Source organism: Augochlora pura, chromosome 2 (assembly GCF_028453695.1).
Source record: "Augochlora pura isolate Apur16 chromosome 2, APUR_v2.2.1, whole genome shotgun sequence".
In the NCBI taxonomy this organism is placed as follows: Eukaryota; Metazoa; Arthropoda; class Insecta; order Hymenoptera; family Halictidae; genus Augochlora; species Augochlora pura.
The window spans coordinates 2,334,200-2,356,590 of NC_135773.1; the positions used below are offsets into that span (position 1 = coordinate 2,334,200).

General features: G+C 39.6%; 3 protein-coding genes across 8 annotated transcripts; 1 reads left to right on the top strand and 2 right to left on the bottom strand.

Moving 5' to 3' along the window:
* Positions 1–4,296: 4,296 nt before the first annotated feature.
* LOC144478226 (uncharacterized) lies at positions 4,297–7,709 on the top strand. Its single transcript, XM_078195974.1, has 9 exons — positions 4,297–4,386; positions 4,989–5,073; positions 5,176–5,288; positions 5,386–5,443; positions 5,658–5,866; positions 6,311–6,460; positions 6,522–6,638; positions 6,670–6,795; positions 7,359–7,709. Exons 1-9 carry the CDS (start codon positions 4,297–4,299, stop codon positions 7,707–7,709), a joined length of 1,299 nt encoding a protein of 432 aa, XP_078052100.1.
* Positions 7,710–9,360: 1,651 nt separating this feature from the next.
* On the bottom strand, positions 9,361–12,024 carry LOC144478420 (uncharacterized). The gene is made up of 5 exons (XM_078196280.1): positions 11,908–12,024; positions 11,455–11,789; positions 10,384–10,577; positions 10,048–10,306; positions 9,361–9,934 (listed from the first exon to the last, which is right to left on the bottom strand). The coding sequence occupies exons 1-5, from the start codon at positions 12,022–12,024 to the stop codon at positions 9,361–9,363; spliced, it is 1,479 nt and encodes a 492-aa protein (XP_078052406.1).
* A 1,569-nt stretch (positions 12,025–13,593) lies between these two features.
* On the bottom strand, positions 13,594–21,903 carry LOC144476813 (uncharacterized). 6 transcript variants are annotated; one of them, XM_078194105.1, is made up of 16 exons: positions 21,693–21,903; positions 21,402–21,530; positions 21,212–21,344; positions 21,021–21,134; positions 20,810–20,931; positions 20,518–20,714; positions 20,289–20,437; positions 20,146–20,208; positions 19,911–20,068; positions 18,910–19,845; positions 18,597–18,824; positions 18,464–18,516; positions 17,166–17,272; positions 15,255–15,299; positions 14,948–15,163; positions 13,594–14,627 (listed from the first exon to the last, which is right to left on the bottom strand). In XM_078194105.1, the coding sequence occupies exons 2-16, from the start codon at positions 21,441–21,443 to the stop codon at positions 14,359–14,361; spliced, it is 2,832 nt and encodes a 943-aa protein (XP_078050231.1). In that variant the 5' UTR covers positions 21,444–21,530; positions 21,693–21,903; the 3' UTR covers positions 13,594–14,358. The 6 variants fall into 6 exon arrangements, with proteins under 6 accessions (XP_078050231.1, XP_078050213.1, XP_078050195.1 ...); XM_078194087.1 differs by having other exon boundaries at positions 20,146–20,211; positions 21,723–21,902; XM_078194069.1 differs by having other exon boundaries at positions 20,146–20,211; positions 21,693–21,902.
* Between the last annotated feature and the right edge of the window lie 488 nt (positions 21,904–22,391).

Here is a 22,391-nt window from a genome sequence, read left to right on the forward strand (position 1 = left end):
AAGTTCAATATTGATGCTATTGAAAACTGTCCCGCCGGTCTATCGGACTATCGGACAATTTGTTTCTCTTTTAAGAAGTGCGGTACGGTGCCAAATCAATTCCGGAACAAATATTTCGTTGCCGAACAAATATACCGTCGCGGAACAAGAACGGCCGGCCGGCGTGCTTCTCTTGAAAAATATACGAGGTGGTCAACAACTGGTGCTAAAATACGAAGCGGGTGACTCCTTGTATAAAAATAAGACAAGAACGTGGAATAATATTTTTTCATTTGATGCTACGTGTTCGAGAAAAATTGGGTTAAACTAGTGAATATTAGATACATTGTTTCTAGTTGCTTCGTACAATTAATGCAAAAGAGAGTACAATGCAAATGAAATTAATAGTAAAAAATGTAAAGAAATTTATGTGAAGATATTACGTTATTACATGTTATATCATCAAATACTATAAAATAAAACACAGAAAAGCGAAATTTCTTTGAAACTATGCTGCATTTGAATCACTGACATCTACGCGAACTAAATGTATCTTCCAACTCGATTCCCCGAAAACAAAATCTTGACGAAACGTTATTCTTTCTTTTCGACTTGTTTTTGCATGTAGAACATCCCCTCTTCCAGTTGCACGTTCAGTTACCGACCGCCCCGTACTTCGCAAGCGTAGCGTACTCGACAGAAAGATTGGCTCGAAATCGCGAATCGTCGTAAGTAACGTTCCGTGTCTCGGTGGAGGTGAAAAGGATCGAGACCGACGAAGTCTATACACGTGCACACTTGTTTTTACAGTGACTTTGCCGAACTGCGCGGAATTCGGCGCGGATCGAGTTTCCATCGACGAGCTCGCGCGAGCTGTTTGACACTTTTAGTTAACTGAAATTCATTAGGACAGCGCGAATTGATGAAGCACTCTGCGCACGCCGATATCACGTAACTTGCTCGATTGCTCGATAAATGTTTTACAAAATGCTACTACGCAACAGATATCGTATCGTATTTAATCATTGCGCGTTTTATTGTACCCGTGTCCGTCTCTCTCTCTCTCTCCCTCTCTCTCTCTCTCTCTCTCTCTCTCTCTCTCTCTCTCTCTCTCTCTCTCTCTCTCTCGGGCTGCATGCGCCAGGCGTTAACAAGCGGCCACCCCGAATTACAAATCGCGGCCGTACCGAACGAACCGGACATATAAAACCGACTTGCATAAGCTGTTAACGAAATGGATTCGCCCCGACTAATTAATTCACTGTCCGCCGCTGCAATAATCGTAGTATGAATATTCGATAAAGTTATCTAGATTCCGCGGAACGATCGTGTCCTCGGACCGATTGAAAACCCGACCTGCGGAATTTTCCTGATCTCTTATTCGCTATTAGCACGATACACTTTTATAGTTGACTTCGATCCGAGCGCGTTCACTTTGTTGGCTATCGTCAGAGTATTACAAATAAATATTTGCAATGTGATGAAAGCATCGAGACCGAACAATTAATTATTCCTAATAGTGTACAGACTAAATATTTAATATCCGGTTTTGATATAGTGACAAAAGGAACTAGAGTACGTCAATGTATTGACGAAAACCAAATAATTGACCACTGAATGCGAACGATGCGTCGATCTAACAGGAACGGTAGTGCAATTTCTGGGGGCGATAGTGGCGCTTCTAGCGGAAAGAAACGAGAGCTCGCTTTGGCTAAAAAGTAATTAGACACATACTTTTATCTGTATATAGTTCATGACCTAATCGCCCAATTCCACTGTTTTAACTCGTAAACAAAGCCGCGGATTACATTTTCGATAAGGAAAAAGTTATTCCAAAATGACCTGAGGAACCCCTCATTTTCCGAGGTTGCAATAATTTTGATACACCCTGTATACAGTGTACCGAGAAGTTCGATTCCAAAAAGAGCAAGAGCCAGAAAATTATTCACAGCTCGCCCCCCTTCCAGGAATGACACCGTCGCGTCGCCGTCGCGCGAAGCAGTCAATCTCATATTTTCGAAAAAAAAGAAACCCACCACCTCCGAATTCTGAAACGTTCAAACTTCCATTAAGTCCTACTAACGAGCGAAACTTCGTCCGAACACCGAACACGTCGCGAACTCGGAAGTCGCATCCCCGGGGCACGTGACTTCCCTGTACACGCGATCCTTTTTTTCCCTTTTCGTTCCACCCCGTAAGGACCATGGAAATCGAGCATAATGAAGGCTACTCACGCGACGCCGCTAAAACCACCAACGAGACCGCCGCGACGCGAATTCGTTGTTTTTCGAAATTTTTATTCGCCCGGTGACTGAGAACCCTCTGCTTTTTTGCGGAAAACTACTTCCGTTAACAAGCGTCCGGCCACTCGGCAAATCCCTATCACTTGTGCATTTTATTTATGCCACGTGAAATGGCAAACATTGATTTTAACAGTTTAACTACCGGAAGCTTATTAGCATTAGAACTACCGGGTTCTAAACGCGACTAATATGTATCATTTTATTTGTATCCAACAAATTGTTGGTTATGTCAATGTAATAAAAATGACAAGATGCCTGAATAAATTCATCTTGTAATCCAGACATCTTTAGTGCTCGGATGGTTTAGCGTTAAGCTTCCTGCGATTTTTTTTTATAATATATGCTTGAACAAAAATGTTTAAGAAATATTTATAAAAGAAAAACTCGAATATTGCCGGTGGATAAATTAAGATGATACTTGTGTTTCAGCTTGGAATGTATTTCAACTGTATTTTATGAAGTTACTATATTTGAACAAAATATGAAGAAAAGTGAATGTATAGTTAGAATTTAATTAGAGCAATTTACATACTTACATCTTTCGTCGAAAATAAAGAGTATCGTTCGCTCTGTTGATAGAAGCTATCGATTACAAAGAAGATTGTACGAAGACCATGCAGAACTAGCTGTGCCAGGCACGCAACGGATGGACACACGATCGTTTATGCGAATTCATATTGCCAGTGTATTATGTAAATGTCTCTGTTAATGGCTACGATCATGGAGGCGATCATTCGCAACGACTGCTCGGGAGCGAGTTGGGTAACCTGATTTTGCTGCGGGAAAGCACCCACGCGGATCACCAGAAATTTCTCACTTTAACACTTGCACGACGAGGCTTGGGTTCGTTTCGACTCGGAATATAAATGTTCTTATCCGGCTATCTAGTTTCTCATAATTAATTAATATTGTCGATAAATCCATTAATCTTTATATTAGGTCTACCGGAACATATACTTCTCAAAAATGATATTCGTAAATCGCCATCACGCTGGCAACAGGGCATAAGTTACGATTATATTAAATTATTTTAATAATACAATAAATAGTAGGTGCATACAAAATTTATTGTTTTCGTTCTTTTTCAGAACGTCTAACGTGCACGGGAGAAGTACGTGGGAAAATATGTTCGAAAAATTGTTAAATAAAATTATAACAAAAATCCCAGGCATACTAAGTTATATTTTTATCAAAATGGTATACTATTCGGGAGTTAAAGTGTTCGTTACGAATGACTGCAAGAAATAGTCTTCCACGAAAATAATAACGTCCGACAGAATTCTACGGCTAAACGTATTTATAAAAAATTGCTTGTTACACGATAATTAACTTGTTACCACGAACGATATAAATTTCGTCAAAGCAAATTGCGGCTCGCGATTCGCTGCGGAATAATCGAAACGCAACGGATTTTCGAAGCAGATTGTTAGCGATGAATGCCAGAAACGCGGACAGTAATGTAGAATGGAAAAACGACTGACGTAAGCCAGATACACGGGAAAAATTGTACGGTAAATTGGCCAAACGCATTGTCCAACACAGAATTTTCTATTTAACCGGACAATGGTATTTTTGCGGAAAAATTCCATTACCTTTCCGGCCGTTAGAATGATATTTTAGTTCGGTGATCGATCAGCGCGCAGCTAGGCAGCTTATTAGATTGCAGATTTCACGGATTTATGGAAAATTTAAAGCAACGTTTAAATAAAACTAATTGAAGATTATCGATGTATTATTTTCAATTTGTTGAAATCATTGAAAGAAAAATTAAATGTAAACCTGGCGCCTGCATCCCACGATGCAACAGATCTTTATTTTGCACAAAGATCCCCGCAGCCTAATTATTATTTAAAACGGCGCCTGGCTAGCGCGACTCGTTAAACAAAAACGAAATACATGGCATGTCGCTGGACAGCTGGGATAACAAAATTCACGATGACGTTCGTACACCTTTGCGCACGTCGACGCGTACCTCGTTGTAATTTCGAGCATCGTCGTCGCGGAAAATCGAAAAATGGACCCGATGCTGCAGCTGCACGGCGCCAAGCACGTATACAAGGTGCCAGAAGGATTACGGGAATTGAGCGCTGACATTTCACGCGAGGTAAGCACGCGCGGCGTTTCGCTCTATCTTTAACTAAAGTGTTTCCGATAAGCGACGCAGTCCAGCATTAACCCGGCGTTCCTTGCCGGGAGACTCGAATCTCGACGTTTTTCTTGTTAATACCGAACAACGTTTAACGAGGACTTTCCTATCTCGACGTCGGAAGCGTGTAACCCGTTGTTTTTTTTACCTCCGTACATCGGATCAACCGGTTCAGAGACGCGCGTTACTTTCTATCGCTCTTTATGCAAATGAGAATGCGGCAATCCATTTACACGGTCGTGAATGCCGCACGAATAAATTCAGATTCACGATAAATTAATAACCGAATTTTAGAAAGCTCGAGGGAATTTTTATTTTACTCCGAACACGATACGATGTTCTCTGAGATTTACGATCATTCGATCGCCAGTGAAGAAGGACGACCATAGATCAGACACGGTCTTCTTAAACCCTTGCCGTAGTTTCACGCATTCATTTTTCCTAACTGGCTTCTAATTTTTTCTTCTACTGTTCCCGATATAAAAATATTTGTCTGTTCTCTGTTAACAGAGCACAGTGATTAGCTTCTTCATCCTAAACGATTGATTTTAAAAAAACAGGTACTGAGATCGCAACCATCGAGTTTGTATGACTTCATCGCCGAATACGTGGACACGCTTTTGATCACGAGGGAGAACACAAAAGGTGAGTCCTTCAACAAATCCAATTGCCATTGACTGCGCTTTTAACAGCCGTTCGACAAGTTCGTTTGACAGTATCAGTGACAACTTCTTTTATCGTTTTCAGTCGCTGTGAAGGTCGTGAACAACATACTGCTCGGGAGCGAAGCGATCATTGCTATACTTTACCGAGCCGGTTTTACTTTGGAACAGATCGCACTCGCGGCGCCGCGGATCCAAGTAAATTTTCTTCTAGCGTGTCAGATGCCTATCGGTACTGACACGGTGCATTTCGCTTCGAAATGCCCGGCTCTTTTTTTTTTTTTTTGGTTCCCAGAAAGCGTTCCGGGAGTACTTGGACGCGGTTGACACGCAACCGGAACAAGTATGCACAGGTAAATTTATGGCACACGAATTCTGCGAAAGGTACGCTGAACCGCCTTGTATTCTGCGACTGTCGTAATGCACGATTATTTTTAGAAGTCCGTGATAGGTTCTAGACAAACGCGATTTTTTTTTTGTTTAATTTTAAAATCAAAAGCAATATCTCTGTTATCGTTTGCAGTGTTGAGTATCGTTTACGGTAACGGATGTATTGCTTTGTAACAGCTTTAGTGAATCACTCTGTAGACGACACTGAATTCAGTACATTTAGAATGTTACCAGGACTTTCAGGGTTGCAAAAGATTTCGTTAAAAACCTTGCTAATATTCGTAGACTATACCGAAGACGAAAAGTCCAAGAGCTCCGTACGAAGCATCCTGGAAGCGACTGGATCGACCCGCGAAAATGCTGAACGCGCTGCTACCGTGATACAAGTATAACTAAACCCTATACGGTGGTATGAAATATGTTACAAATATATTAGAATAAAAAATAATACAATTATATATATATTTATTCATATATTTATTTATTTATTACTTCCATATTACAGAAATAATAGAAAATAGGGATATACAATTATATCTTTTCTTCGTTTTTGTTCAGGTATCAGTAAACATATAAAATTTACTTTGAGTTTATAATTATTCAGAGTACTGTAGCTAGCCTCCTTTCACTGAGACACTCTGTCTGAAAAAGCAAAACATCTGTATATTTTATCTGTATATTTTAATATTAGAAATCTACAACTATGACACTTTGTTAACTTCTCGTTCAGGTATCGGTAACGATATAAAAATTATTGTCAGCGTATAATTATGTACGCCGCTGCATGTAAATTTAATTGACAAAATAAATGATACGTTTCGCCGTGTTAGGCAGCGTTTCGCGGTCACTACGAAAGAATGGTGCTGGAGGAGAGACAGGGGAAGGTTCAGTGGCGGAAAGCGGTCGGCCAGACGTTGGACATCCTCAGAAATGCTGGTGCGACACAGTCGGAAATTTTGAAAGCTGCGAAACACTTGAAGGTAAGAGTCACTCGCTTTTTATTTTCACGAACGAATAACTGAGACGTTGTCGCGTATATAGTTCGCTTATCGTGGATATTACACCAGGAGAAACCAGAAGATGGACGTCCGTAAGATCTTAGTTCTGCGACACTGTAGAGAATTTTACGGGGATCTGGTATCGAGGGTTTTCAATAACGTGAATATTCGCAGCGGAGACTGAAGAAGAGCTGAAGGAGGATAGTCGAATAGTGGAGACCGCGGAGACAATTCAAGCTGTCGCTTGGATGGAAATGATGTACAACGATTCCGGTTTGACGATGGAAAAGGCGAACGAGGCTGCCACGGTTATCCAGGTAATGTTCCTTATTTCGTATCTCCCTAAGGCAATTGCAATATGTTGCAGTAATACTTGTGAAATAATTTTAAATCTTTTACAATAATAGCAAGAAAACATTTCTCTAAAACTTCTTAATTGTCCTAATCATTTAAGAGGAATATTGTCCAATTTAAGCACTGCTTAGAATCAATAATGATTCTCTTTTTTTAAATTAAAATTTGGAACCTCCAAGTTCGATACTCCCTTATTACTGTAACCCTTTACACGTGAGACTAATGTTTGTCATATTAAAAATTGCCAACAGTTACTGTAAACTATAATCTGACAAGCATGGAAATAAATGATAACAGTGATGAGTGTACACAAAACTGAAAATCTAAGAAGACTATCTTAAAGTAGAGGTTTCAAATTTTAATTGAAAAAAAGAATCGCCCACGATGATTTTTCGCGCAGTTATCGTCGATCAGATTTGGCCAATTCTCACCCAACGTTATTCTATGCCATAATCTTTTCGAGCAGTATATTTTTGTCGCGCGTGATCGTAACTTCCAGCCGCCTTAATAAATCTCGTTAAATCAGAGAGCATACAAGCAGTACCGCGAGAGAAGAGGCTGTTACGACGTGCAACGTTTAGAGTCGACGAAGTCGATGATCGTTCAGGCAGTTATCGATTCCCTGCACCAGAGAGTGTTCCAAAAAGTGATGTCTCGCGACGATATCCCGATGGAATACGGTACTCAAGAGGAGTTAACGATCGCCAGCACGAAGGTTCAGATGGCTATCAAAGAACACTTGAGAATGTCTCGTCTGTCGATGGATGGTGAACGCCCGAATACTATTCAAACATTATCGTTCGAATTGCGACGCGCAACTGCACGTGATTGGCTAACACACTTCAGAAACGTCTGGCCTGGGAGAATTGTTCGTTAAACCATTTAATAATTTCTCGTAAAAATCACGGCAATGTATTCGCAAGCTCGACTTCTATTTTATCACAGTACAGTCAGGTCGCAGTGAGTAGTTCAATCACCTGTGCAGGTGTACAGCCGTTTTCATTAGAAAGGTATTTATCGATGGTAACGTGTCAATTTTAATTAGAAGAAGCAAGAGCGGAAGAGGGAGAAGCGATCGAGGATGACGAGGAAGAAAGACCAGAAAAAGAAGCGGAGATCGACTCAGGTATTTTGAATTTTGTTAATTTCGTATCAAGTATTAAAAGCGCTCCGAAAGCTGTAAAACTTTGGCGGTGGAACTTTGAAAAATTTCTAAAAGTGGGCCGGAACTACTTACATAAATTTTTGTAATTCTTTTTTTACCTGTGCACACATTAAACGTTAAACGTTGTCCGAAAGCGATACATGGGATCGTCAAACATCGTGTACAAATTTCCCCGCAGGAACAGAGGAGGAAACCGTGTCCGCGCCGGCCAGCCCTGATTCTGAATACCGTCCAGCGGAATCGGAAGCAAAGACCGACACAGAATACCCGGAAGAACAGTCGACGGAAGCGGAAATGGATGCGCGGCGAGCGTCGGAAGTCGAAATGACTGCGGAGCAATTGCCTACGAGCGTTGAACCACAATCGGAGGCTGAAACGGAGTACCCGACGGAATTAGAAACCGACGAGGAGGGCGCCGGTAAAACAAAGAAGACGATCCTCGGACCGTAAATCGTTCTCTCGTCTTAACAATTTGCGGAACGTTTTCCTAAATTAAGCGCCGAGAGGAGGATTCTGTATCGCATTATTTCACGGGCGTTCGCATTAATCCGTCGGCGAGCCGTTCGCTTTGACATCGCGGAACAATACGATAGATTGATTTAACGGTTCGCAGAAGGTCGGTTTAATGGGAAAACAGCACTCGGAATTTCACAGACGCGTGCCGCGCGCGCACTTTGAACTTTCCAAATAAATGTAAAAGCATTTCTCTTCTGAAATTGCTTTGTGCGGAGACTACGGCCGGAATTTATTTCACGCGCAATGCGCAAATCAATTAATAACGAACTCCGTTGCAGGGACGGAAGAGAAAGAAAAGGAAAAAGAGGGCGCGGAAGCGGAGGAGCAGAAGCCCGAGGAGGCAGAAGAGGAGCCAAATGTTGCCCAAGAGACCGACACCGCGAACGATGCGGTGGAATGATATATAAATGTCCTCGGTTATTAACTTTATTAAAGCAATATACTTCCAAAATAGCTTGATTAACTTTATTAGGGTGATATACTTTTAAAAAATTCGCTTCCAGAAACGCCGGAGTTCGGGATTCTTCGCGGCAGACATAAATCCATGCACGTCCTTTCTCTTTTCCTTTTCTTTTTCTGTACACAATGCGATAAAACGAAAGCGGACTTAAGAAATACGGGTAAACAAGTTTGAACTAGTGAAGCTCGAACAGCACTCGTATTTGTGTAAGACAACTTGTATTTTCCTCGTAGATACGAAAACATTTGATCGAGCGAAAGCGAGTTCGTCGACGAGATTGAATTCAACACGAACTGTCGCAGTTGATTTTTGCATACAAAAGTACGACGTACAAGAGAACCTGTCCTAGGAATACGACAAGCAGCGCGATTTCGAATTTACTCGGACCTAAAACGTGTGCCTCCACGGCGTGCCCTTGGCCGAGGAGCACATTCCGGTTTTGACTAAACGCGACTTCAGATTTTTTATCTGGTTGGAGTCCCCCTCCCGGAAAATCTGCACGCAACCGGTTCTGCACGGTTTCCCGGACGGTCTGCAGTTCTCTTGAAACCGATGCCCGTCGCTGGGCCAGCATCTCTCCCTGTTGTTCCTCAGGCTCGCGTTCTCATCCATTTGGCTAGCCTCGGAAGTGAACGATTTGTTGCAGTCGTCCCTGGCCCGATCGTCCGGCAAATCGTTCTCGCCCCCGTACTTTCTGTGTTTGCACTTTTTACTGGCCTTGTACTTCTCCACCAAGATACACAACGAATCCTTGTGGTCGATCTTGGCCACGCAATCCTCGTACTCCTCGTCGTTCTGCTCCTGCACAGTAGATATCTTCTCCTTCGAACGAAGATCACGACGTCGGATCGACTCGTTCGTAATAGCGTGATTTCTGTCGCAGCATTTCCTATGGCCGGCGCAGTTCGACGAGCAGAGATAGGTGTCCGAAAAAAGACGAGGCTTTTCTTTCACCGAGCAACTAAAAATTATCATCTCTCGGTTAGCTGGATTTCGTGCGTGAACACTTCAGCATCGAAAATCTGTCCTCCAGACGAGTTGGAATTTCACGCATCGAACGGGATCATCACGAACCTGTGGCAATCTTCTCGTTCGCAATGATGACAACAACTGTGATTGTGACAACACCGACTGCGACTCTGAGAACGGCAAAAGTCTCGACGCGACCGGGACAAGTCAACGTTCGAGTGCTTCGCGCACTGCGAATCGCAGCGCCGATGCGTATTGTCGCGCGAGCTGTCCCTGCACGATCCGCACAGGTTCGACTTGGAGTTCCTCGGATCCAGCCTGCAGCTGACGCCCTCGCAACGATGCTGCTCTTCCATGTTGCACTCTAAACGAAGCGAAATTATCGCGATAATTCATCGGGACGGTCGCCGTGATTCAGGAACGCGCGGAATTTCAACTTACTCCGTTTCTCCGGCGAGCCGCCGCCTTTAACGTTATCTACTCGATCGTAGCCTTCGTCGTATAGAAGATTAACGGAATCCAATTTGGCCGAAGTTTCTTTTGGACTTCGTCTTCGTGAATGGGAATACGAAGTGCGGCAACGGATAGAATTTCTGGACTCCGTTATGAAACTTTTCAGCGTTTTTACGTCAGAGCTGGAAAATAAAATAAGTCAGCTCGCGGAAAGTTCGGTCGCGAACGTTGAACACCGAGATATTTCAATAAATGGCCCGAAAAATTCTTGCGAGTTTCTTCGCTGCTCGTCAATAGGGCGGTTCTTAACGCAACACGCGTCCGGATTATTTGTGCGAAAACGTTTGCGTGTAGCCGGCATGTTTTAAACTTGTTGCATCGCTTCACAAAAGTGGATGTCACTTATTAAATAGCGAACAGTTCAATTAAATTATGAAATGTGCTGCTTTATTCAAAATAAAGGGCATAGCCGATTAAGATGGTCAAAACTGCCCTTAGAGGTTTTTCAATGAGTCATACACCGTTCGATAGCTGACCAATAAAAACTTTCAACTTTCAACTTCCAACTTCCAACTTCAATTTCAATTTCATTTTCAATTTCAACAACAACGCTATCGAACTCATTGAAAAACCTCTAAGGGCAGTTTTGACCATCTTAATTGGCTGTGCCCTTTCATTTAGATTCTATTACACATATAAATAGTTTATGTATTTTAAAGGAAACGTTTTTAAAAAAGAAACATATTTTGATGTCCTAGTTGACTGTTAGAATCAAATAAATAAGAAATTAAAATAATGTATACATTTTTAGAGCATTTTGAAACACTAAAAAAAATGTGAATCTGCAGAAAAGGGTTTAAGTTTTAACTATTAACTTTTTTATTGAGTTTTTACTATTTCTAGTCATTCAAGAATTTCCAGAATTTCGGCAGTTCTAAGAGACAGTGAGGATGAAAAGTGGTTCATAATGGCAGCAAGAAGCGACAGTTATCCAGGAATTACTGCAGTCGGGGAGAAGCATTTCTCCCGCTACGTAAAACGACGGACAAAATATCGTACTTGTCCGGTTGTTCCGATTTGGACGGATCGCCTTTCTTTGATATTTCATTGTACTCTTTGCTTGGAACAATGTCAAGCGCGTCCCCGGCGCTGCACTGGTCCGTTGTCCTCGAAGCGTTCGCCGGTTCGTTAGCTTTTGCAGCCCCGTTGCGTTTACGACAGCAACTGCAGATTATTGGTTTCTGAAGTAAGTTTTCCTTGATCGAGCCACTTTCACCGTACTCGTCGCTCCAGACTGTTTTAGTAAGGTCTGGTCTCGAGCTCGAGCATTTTCTCGAAGAGAACTGAACGTTCTCCGACTCCTGCGGCTCCTCGTTCTCTGTCACGCTTTCAGCCTAATTTGATTTACGATAAAATGTCGCTGTCAAGCGTCGCCCGAGTTCGAGGCGCGGGTCTTTTCGACAAAGGTCTTCGCGTTCAGCGGAATGCCGTTTTTATCAAAAAGATGATTACCTTGTTCTCGAAGTTACCGCAGAGTCCATAATTCTTCGGAAACCTACGACGCGCGCGTTGGAAAGCAATGGAGGCTGCGACTAGCTGGTGCGACGAGGACGGACAAACCTGGGACATTGCTTTAATTTGTTGGGATCGACACGATCATCCCCTGATTTTAATTAGCTGTGTTGGTAATTCGAGAGGTATGGTTATGATCACGATGATGGAAGGGTGATTGAACGATGAAGTGAGTCGCTTTGTACCGCAACTGATTCGTGAAACGTCGTTCTCGGCTTAATCGATCCCACGAATTTTATTAATCATCGATAATGTGTTTTACACAAACAAAGATATTAAAGAAAGAACAAATTTTTTTATTTGACTCATATTTGTTGCAAGTTTTATTTTCTATTCAAAAACAGTCTTAAATTACTTCCAGAATATTAATCTTTCTAAATAAATGTATTTAGATTGCATGAACGTTATATTATGATATTATAATATTAAAACGAAATTACGAGTTTACGTTTTGTAGTTTCTACTGACTATAGTTTCGTGCGAGTATTTTCCGTGTAAAAACAAGCGTGGGCGCAAAAGGAGCTGGTCGCGCTTCTAAATAAAAATAGAGTCATTTTTACGATCAATTTACTCTTAGTATGAAATATGTGTCTTGAACAATTGTATTCTGTCGCAAAATCTTGATGTCCTCTTTTAATTACGCGTTGTAACGGCCCTCGTTTTATGGCAGTCCATTTCATTGCGCCCTTTAACGCGCCCCATTCGCCCCATATAACGACAGACAATTTCACCGGTGTACGGCTTCATCGGATTTGTATTAAGCAGAATTTCGCGCGGCATGGAAACCTAGGCCAATATTCGATCGGCGTACGTACCTTGTTGTATCGTTTAACGACTTTAATTAGAACGATAGCCGATTGATGGCAAAAACGGTACCGGTTTAACGACTCCCCTGACTGAGATCGATAGTAAACGATTGGTGAATCCGGTGGAGCGATGTTTTCACAGTCAAAAATTAATGGTCGCAGCGAAGTACGAAATTATATTTTATCACAATAAAAAGAAAAACGTTCAAAGGTGTATCTTTTATTTATTTGATAGTCAAAATCGCTCAAACACTTGAAGAGCCGAAATTTTCTCGGATGAATGATTTTTCACTTGGATTTTTGAGATATTTTAAAATGCCCAAAAAGTGAAAGATGAACTTGTAAACTAGTAGTTATAGCTATAGTAACATATTTTTCTGACCTAAGCAGAGAATAAAGTGGGACAAGGAAAAGTGATGGACGTTACTATTACACAAAAATTTATCATGATTAAATTAATTTATTCAAAAAATTATATTCCATCGGAAAATATATTTTTATAACTAAACCATAAAAAACGATGGCTTAACCCAAGGTAAAGAATTTGGTAGATCAGTCCAAATTCAATCGGTTCGTGCTCGACGCATATGATCGTGTAAGGCTAAAGAACTATACTGTTTTCAAAAATGTCTGTACCGGAATCGCGTACGAGGTGTGAGGAGCGATTAGTGACCCCGTTCACATAAATCGTAAAACCAGAGGTATTGTACTATAACAGTGGTTAAATTCGTTCCATTCATCTAGCGTGTTGCTTATAGAGAAGTCCACGAGTCGTTATCGCGCTAAAAAAGGACCCTCCAAATTTTGATAAAACGTGGGGTCGTCGTCAATGATTTATTCACATTTCCATAGAAAATCCTACACACCGTGTCTGTATTGTCTATATATATATATAAACAGATGGATCGGTACAGCATACCAATAAAGAAAGGGAACATACAGAGTACGGTAAATTCCAGAAGGGGGCTAATTACGTCCTATAAATACAAAAAGTACATAGTTCTAGGGTTTCCTCGCGGCGTGTCTGTGTGCGTGAATATTAAAAGCATATCATCTCTTGGAACTAATGCCGGTTATTTCCTTCTAACTATATGCACCCATATTGCACCGACAAATAGACGAGTAGTCGTTTCGTTTTAACGAACCGTGAATTAACATGTTTCGGTGTTGCACACCTGTTTCTCTTTACACCTGTGCACCCTTCTTATAAGTTAACACGGTATTTATAAATTCATTACTAGCGTTTTGCTACCTAAAGCCTTATACACTGGTTCACTATAAATAATTTTTGTAACATGTACACAATTTTCGATTTTACAGAGCAGCGTATTCTACAGCGACGCTGTCGGCGCAACAGATATTTAAATTATAATTAACAATCGCAAGGAACAATCGAATGAAGACAACGCGATGCAACGTTCGTCCGCTTAACGTGGTTCCATCGCATTTCGATATAGCACTCGAAGTGGAAACGCACCGATGTAATCGGACGGGTCGCATCTGGCTATCTTAAGGTACTAGCGTAAGAGTACTTTGTTCATGTGTTATATATAATAACGTGGTTCTGTTTTTTCTTTTTTCTTTTTTAATTCATCCACGGTGGACAGGAAGTCGGCGGCTGATATGTTTGAGAAATTGGCACCTGGTAATGCTGCATTGACTGAGGAGGATGCTGCGGTCGCTGTTGATGATGCGGTGGAGGAGGCGGCGGTGGATTACAAATGGATTGCATCAATGGGTGTGAATTGTAAGGGGGAGGTTTTGTCGTGTACTGTGGCATTTGATTATACTCGACATTCATCGGGTGCTCCAGCATCGCATTTTGAACAGGCGATCGATTGCCTTCAACAGGTCCTAAGTAATCACAAGAACATACATATAGAGTCAATAATGTATACTTTCAACACTTAATGGAACCTAGAAGTGACATTCCTAATTAAAGCGAATCTTTACCTTACACATCGATAATGAAACTAACAATATGTCAATAAGTTCACGAATCTTAACAAAGATATGTTATTTAATTTGTTGAAAAAGTGTCCCAAAACATACCCTCTTAATTAGAACGATGAATTACGTAAAATTAAAGAAATTTGAAGATACATGAAACAGACATCGAGACTTCCATCACTACAATCGTAATTATAATCATTGCCATAGCTCTTTGTGAATACCTCTGGGTCTAATTTGAGGTGGTGGCATATTTGTAGGAGGTAAAGCGGGACACATTCCTTGATGGTCTCCATCTCGTGGCATTGGTGGTGGTCTACCCCATGGAGTTCTGACATGATGTGCTTGCCATGGTGCCTGTGGTGGAAGTGGAGGGGGAAGAGGCGGACCACCTCCGGCATGAATGTTTACAGAATCTCCCATTGGATTCTGTTCATTTCCTAAACAAAAACGTATTCCCTTGAAAAAACTTATTTCACAATACGCCAGAAATTAATTAAAAAACTATACTGTAAAGAACATTGAGAATACCTGAATTTATGCCTGCAGGTTTTTGGTCCATGCTCCGTTTCTCACCTAAATAACGGCAATTCATGAAATAAAAAGAATTTTATTGAAGGATGCATAACAGCTGTATGTAAAATGCATTGTATATTTGAATATGGCAAATAACGTGACAAAATATTGTGAATACGAAAATAATTTTGTTAAGAATTTCAATTTTCCATTCCAATTGATAATCAACTGCTACTGCTTCTTAGTTTTTTTCTGCTCAAGAAAACACTGTGTGTTAATTTTTGTAAAAATATTCTCAATGATTGCTCTCTGTAAAACTACAGAGACACACATACTAGACTAACAATATTTCACATCATTAGCCATTTCTAACTAAAAAAATAATTATTATAATCGCTATGCATAGCTGAAAACAGATAGTAAATAGACTCGTAGCATTAATTATGTATGTCACTGTTACCATATCCCGTTTATCCTACTTATTTAGTGTCCTTGAGTTCGCTTAAAATCTGTAAAAGAAAACTCATATTTAAAAGCACGTTTGCGTTCAACGAGATCCAGATTCCTGATTGATACGGGCCTCAAAATCTTCGATTGATTTACTGCAAAATAGAAGCTATTAACAAAATCAATGGTATGCACCTATTCAGCGAGAGCCAATGTACGTCTGCAAACTTTTTGCACACATAACAAACTAGAATGAGTAGTTTTTAAAAATAAGAACCATTGACATTCATATGATAACGTGCGCTGCTACTCCGTGTATTCGCATGCTCAGCGTCGGGCGTCCGATCCGCAGATTATATGACCTTGGTAGTATAATTTGTTAAACTTAAAATACTCATATTAAAACATATATTTTCAACATAACACGAAGGATAATAATTATAGTTAATACCGGTCAAAAGCAATCACTGAAAGGTAAAATCACTTTCTTGTACGGTTCTGAAAATACATACATTTCGATCAAAAATATATGATGAAAAAGCATTAAAATTAAGACATTCAAGTTAACTATCGTAATCATATAGTGTAGCGAAAGATCCGTTAACTTCTAAATAATAATAAATAAAGTTAAATCGAAAGCAATTTGCATTGTAGGATCATAAATTCTGTAGATATTCCTGTCGCCCAGCTGCAATGTGTTTGAATGAATACATGAAAAAAACAGATTGCTAATATGTATCAATTAAGAATAAGAAGAAATTCATACTGTTTAGAAAAAATATATATTTACAGTGTATAATATACTACAGGCTAAGAGTATTGAGAAACAATGCTAGATACCCATCTGAAATAACAGTACAAACATTTTGTCAAATCACAGACAGCCAGATTGTGTGCACAGACAGATTGTACGTGCACAGTGTATCATGAATGGCTGCCAATATTTTCTTAATTATTGTATTTATGTTACACTCGAACACTTTGACGACCGCTGTCACGTACACGTAATTTCTCTACCTGACAATAATTCAGATAAGTAATACTTTTTATTTTGAGAAAAATTAACGCTTCTACGGGCGACACAAATAATCAATTTAAACTGGCCATTTTTGTATTGCACATTGATATAACTGTCTGAATATTTAAACAGTCATCATTTCATCATAGTTTCACTGTCTCAAATGCTGCAAAGCAAAATTAATTCCCATTTACGGAATCAGTAAAAATCAACAATAGGTAAATTAATTAGTGATGGTTTCAATGGGTTTTTTTTATAAATAGTATGATGAAGTCATGACATCATACACAAATGTAGTAAGGACAATAAACAATAAGATACAGAGAGTGAGCAGCATACGAGAGTTGATGTTAAATGTGCGGCCCTGAAAGTGTTAATGATAAGAAATCCAATGCATTTCATGCATTAATTTCCAAAAGGTATCCAGCACTCTTTCGTCATGTATACTCTTAGTTACAGACCTGGATGTGGAGGTGGCATTAGCAGCTTGTTTCGATCTCCATGAGGTAGGCCCGCAGCTGTTGGTGATGGACCGTGTAAGACTTGTTGCTGCCGATCACCTTCTCTGCTTAAACAATTCAGTTACATAATTATTAACATAGATTCGATCATTACCGATAAACATTTCAAAATTTTAAGCAAATATCACCTGACGAGCTGGCACGGATACTTCTGAAATGTTAAAAGTACCTGGTGACCCCAGGTTATAGTTAATGATACAAAAACTTTATGTCGCAATACGTATTTAATTCTATTTTTTTACACAGAATATTATTATTGTGAATTTGTCCAATTATTTAATATTTAATCTGTAAAACAGTAAAATCTATAAATAATGTCTCTGTCTAAAAACTTATTATTTTAGTCAAGACCTTACAACTAGTCATAAAAGTATGTATTATATACAAACTTCTACGAGTTACATCACTGATGTAATAAATTTAAAAATGTTTTTGAAATTATATTTACAAAAAATTGTTACCAAAGTGAATATAAATAGTTCTTTGTCCGACATAATATTCTGTGAATAAATTTATTATATTCACAGTCGCTGTCTTTAAGCAATGTTGATTTTCTCACTAAATGCACTGACATTGTAACTTATATATTTATGAATGGTACCACTGCTTAAAAATAGACTGATTGCGAATATCAAAATTTGCTTTACCAAGTTTATGGCTTGTCAGCAATAAAGTAATACTCCTTACATTATAATATCAAATGTTCTTTATGCTAACAGTTTTAATAGTAAGAAAAAATCTAGGTGTTACTATGTTTTTGAGCATTTGAAAGCGTTTCCTTCCTATATACTGATTTTGGTAGATGATCAAAGCAGGTTTCTGAAAGAAATTTAATGTATTCGAGTGAATATACTCAAGCACATTATTTGCTGCCTATAACTTATACTTTTTACATCTAAAAAATTAGTGAAGTGTAATAATCGTCACTTAGTATTAATATATCAAATAGTTAGAAGAAATAAAGAAACAAAAAATGTACTCATTATAATTATGCTATTGTAAACTATTATCAAATTTGAATTTGATCGAATATTACATCAAATTGATTTTATTCAAACAAAGCTATTGAATTTCATTTTTCAAACATTCGTATATTTTTTAAATAATTAAAATTCTTTAAACCTGCTTTATTCGTACAGTTTAATTTTGCATATTGCAAAACGTTCGCTACTCATACATATAAATGTAATAATTATGTTGTGTACGAAACTAAGGTGTATATTAATTACTTTACTTACCCTGTTCCATGACGCTGAGCAGGTAATGGACCACACTGATAGGGTGGTGTTTCCTACAGTTCACAGGAAAAGGTTTAATTAAATTGTCCACCAATAACAATAAACATAAAACATTACGATCTCGGGAACCTACCGGGTTCGCTTCAACATCTGAAAACCGTCTTTTCACTCCATGAGATTTCTGCTCTGGCGATTCAGGTTTTTGATCGAACTGCTGAGAAGGAGGCTGTACAGTATAGTGTACTTGTGGTGGCATATGACCGTTCTGATACTGCATGTGTTGAGCATGATATTGTATCTGGGCTTGAACTTGTGGCGGAGGTACATTATGCAGAGGCATGTTTCCTGGCGGCATTTGGACCTACAAGATACACATTTCAAGTTTTTCGGCCATTCGACCCATGACAAAAATGTTATTAATGCAAATGAGATATGTGAAGAATCACCTGTAGTTGACCCTGAGATTGCAGCATCTGTTGTGGTTGCTGCGGTGGATACAACCATGGAGCATTTTGTGAAGGTGGTGCCTGAGTCGGCGGAGGAATACTTGTAAGGACATTCATAGAATTTGTCATTTGAGCCGCTGATGGTGGTGGCACAATTTGTGGAGGTGGGACTGGCTGTGGTTGATCCGGTCCATCTTGTTGATGTTGAACTTCACCTCCAGGAGTGAGAGGATGTTGCTGTGGGTGTTGTGGAGACTGAGCATTGGGAACCAAAAAAGTCTGCGTGGATGGAGGAGGAACTTGTAGATGAAACTGTGGACTATGACCTTCGAATTGTGGAGGTAACATATGTTGAGCCACAGCTTGAGACTGCTCATGATTTTGTTGCAATTGAGGCGGAACCATATGTTCACCAGGTTGCAACACAAATTGGGTTTGTGCTTGAGATACCGGCGCTTGAACCTGCTGATACTGTATTTGGTAAGTTTGCGGTACTGGAGGCGGTGGTTGATTTGGCGGGAAGTTCGGAGGTGGAAAATGAAGATGTAGCAATGGTGGAGGTGGTTGTTGAGTTATGTTAATTGGCGCCGCCGGAGGTGGTTGTTGTAAATTGACGTTTACGGCTTCGAGTATTCCTTGAGGAGGTGTAGAAGACCTCTGCACATTCGGTTGCGTGTACACGTAGGAAACGGCACCGCTAACCGGCGCACTACTGCTCGTTATAAAGTTTTGTTGCCCTGGATTTTGTGGAGGTGGCTGACTCATCACATACATCTGAGTTACAGGTTGAGGCGACGATTGTGAACCAGGTTGAAGCCCTTGGATTTGTAAAGGTTGTCCAGGATGAATCTGATATTGCACTTGACTGACTGTTGATGGTGGTCCAATTAATTGCACTTGTCCAACCGGTGGAGGCGGCATGAATGTTTGTATTTCCTACATATGGAATATGTTAATGAATTGAAACAAACCCCACAAACGGTTTTAGCAATCATATTCACCTGAGCTTGTGGTGGTGGTACCAATGGTCCAGAATGAGGAGGAATGTGTACTCCAGGTGGAGGAACTGTTATACCAGACCCTGGTCCACCAGCCACTGTAGCAGTAAGAATTGTTGCAGGCAATGTCACAACGCTACTTTGAGGATGTTGAATTATATCTGTGAAATAAGAATGGTTTGCAACAGTTACAAATTGAATTTCTAACAGCCATGAACTATTAGTGTATGTGCTCTACCTTGATGTTGTATAGTAACAACATTAGGTGGTCCCAAAGTACCAATGTTCATGGTTTGAAATTCTGCTATAAAAATAAAAATAGCAATCGTAATAATGCATAATCGCTCACAACGCTTATTAAAAATAGTTTTGAATTCATACTTTGTTGTATTTGCGACTGTTCTATAACTTGCTGTGATTGTACTGGTGGTGGCTGTTGCTGTATGTATGACTGTAATTCAGACTGCATTGTTTGAATTAAATTAATTGCTAACTGTTTTGCATTTTGTAATGCTTCCGGTTTTGGATGCCTGTATAAACAAAACATATAAAGTGTCTTGTAATTAAAAAACCAGAGTACTGTTAAAGAAGACAATGCTAACGATCTTACTCTATGTACAAATGAAGTGGTTCCGGAGATTCGGTTCCTAAACCTAGATCAACAAATTGCGATCCTCTGCCTCTTAATGTTACATTCGCACCAGTTTCTGCTCTAATGTATAACAAATTTGCTCCACCTGCACCTATAATTCTACCTCGTAAATCAAACCCTTCTGGAGCATTTTCTATTCCAACACAAATCTTTTCCTGTTAAAAGCATATATATACAAGTAAGCATATAAAAAAAAAACATATAACGTCATAAACAAAACAGATTGTAATCATACAGAAGTATAACATACCACAGATGTAATACCGGAATGTAAACTCATAAGTGGAGGTGGTGCATTAGTAAACCTACTTGGCCTATTTAACGAACTCTGGTGTTCTGTCTTAATGATCTCATGAATCTTTTGTATAGCCACTGGAAAAAAGCAATAAAAAGATAACTTAGACTTGCTTTCATGATGCATCTTCTTAGCTTTTGCAAGAAGATCCAAGGTAATAACATACAATCTACATTATGTTTTGTATGGCCCTGTATATACAAGTACAAGGGACGTTCATTAGGACAGCGTATTTTTTCCTGCTCTGTCATAAAACGCCCACGTGTTGATACAGTGGCACCTAGAAATTATTCATCAGATAGTAGTGAAAAACATCAAAGCTAAATTATACAGTAACATGGTAAAACAGATATATACCTGAATAGGAGTTGATTTCATCTTGTATATAACCCTTTGTAAGTAATGTGCGGGCACTAGGTGGTATTTCATTAATCTCAAACTCTGACGTATAAGTCTCTCCATTTTTAAAAGTAGAATTGGATGTTGTTAACTGTAATGTGTTACGTTAAACAGTATTTGTCACAATAATGATATTTCGCAAACATACCTTATTATTAGAGTCTGAGCCCCTTAATTTTCCTTTAGCCATGGGAATGAAGTATACGACACTTTGTCAAATATTTTTTCTTTCATAACGTCTACACGATTCACACTGTTTGCAAATTTTCTTCGAATACTGTAACAACCATGGGTAAAAACAATACCATTTCTTTTTGGGTAGAACTCAGTAGGTTCTACGATCGTACGACAATTAGTTGCGAATGAAATTTAGGTTATAACTTGTAGCATCGAATCTACAATAGAGTATCAATAGCACCAAACTGTTTTGTTTACATACCGAATTGTTCAATAAAACTTAAATATGAACCTTTAACCACGGAGAATAGTCAGCTCGGATATTCAAAGTGACCCCATGGAAATATGAACGAACCGACACTACTAATCACTTACACACTGCACTGCACCTTCGTGATTACTTACTACTACTACGCACGTAGTCGCTCTGCTACTACACTTTTAATATCATTCTCAGTAAAGTATTATCAAGCCTGGTAGTATTAATTACAATCTTTGGCTCTGACCGCTTGGTGTAGCACTGTCGCATCGTCGCATGTTCAAAAGTTGCAAGCATTGAAACTCCAATACAATTTAACGAATGACCGCAGCGCTCTCTACTCACCGACGGCGGGCAGCTATGGAACCACTCACTGAAGTAGAATAATGAGTCTTATTTCTGCATACTTTTTCTACTCCTTAAGCTGGCGCGCACATCCCCACCATTTTACTGCACATCCAATCCGCAGAGGATCCTGTCACTAGGATCTTTAAAATTTCTATATGGACCCTCGCTAGCAGATTATGCTGCTGTCTGGAAGTATGCAAGAGTAGTATGCATTACTGTACAGTAATCTCTTAATTCAAGATTCACATCCAAAAAAGTGCTTGAATTTGAGAGTTGCAATAATTGCTTTGATTGGCTGATGATTTATAGCAGAACAGAGCTGCTCTTATAGTCCATAACAATGAGTGGAAATAG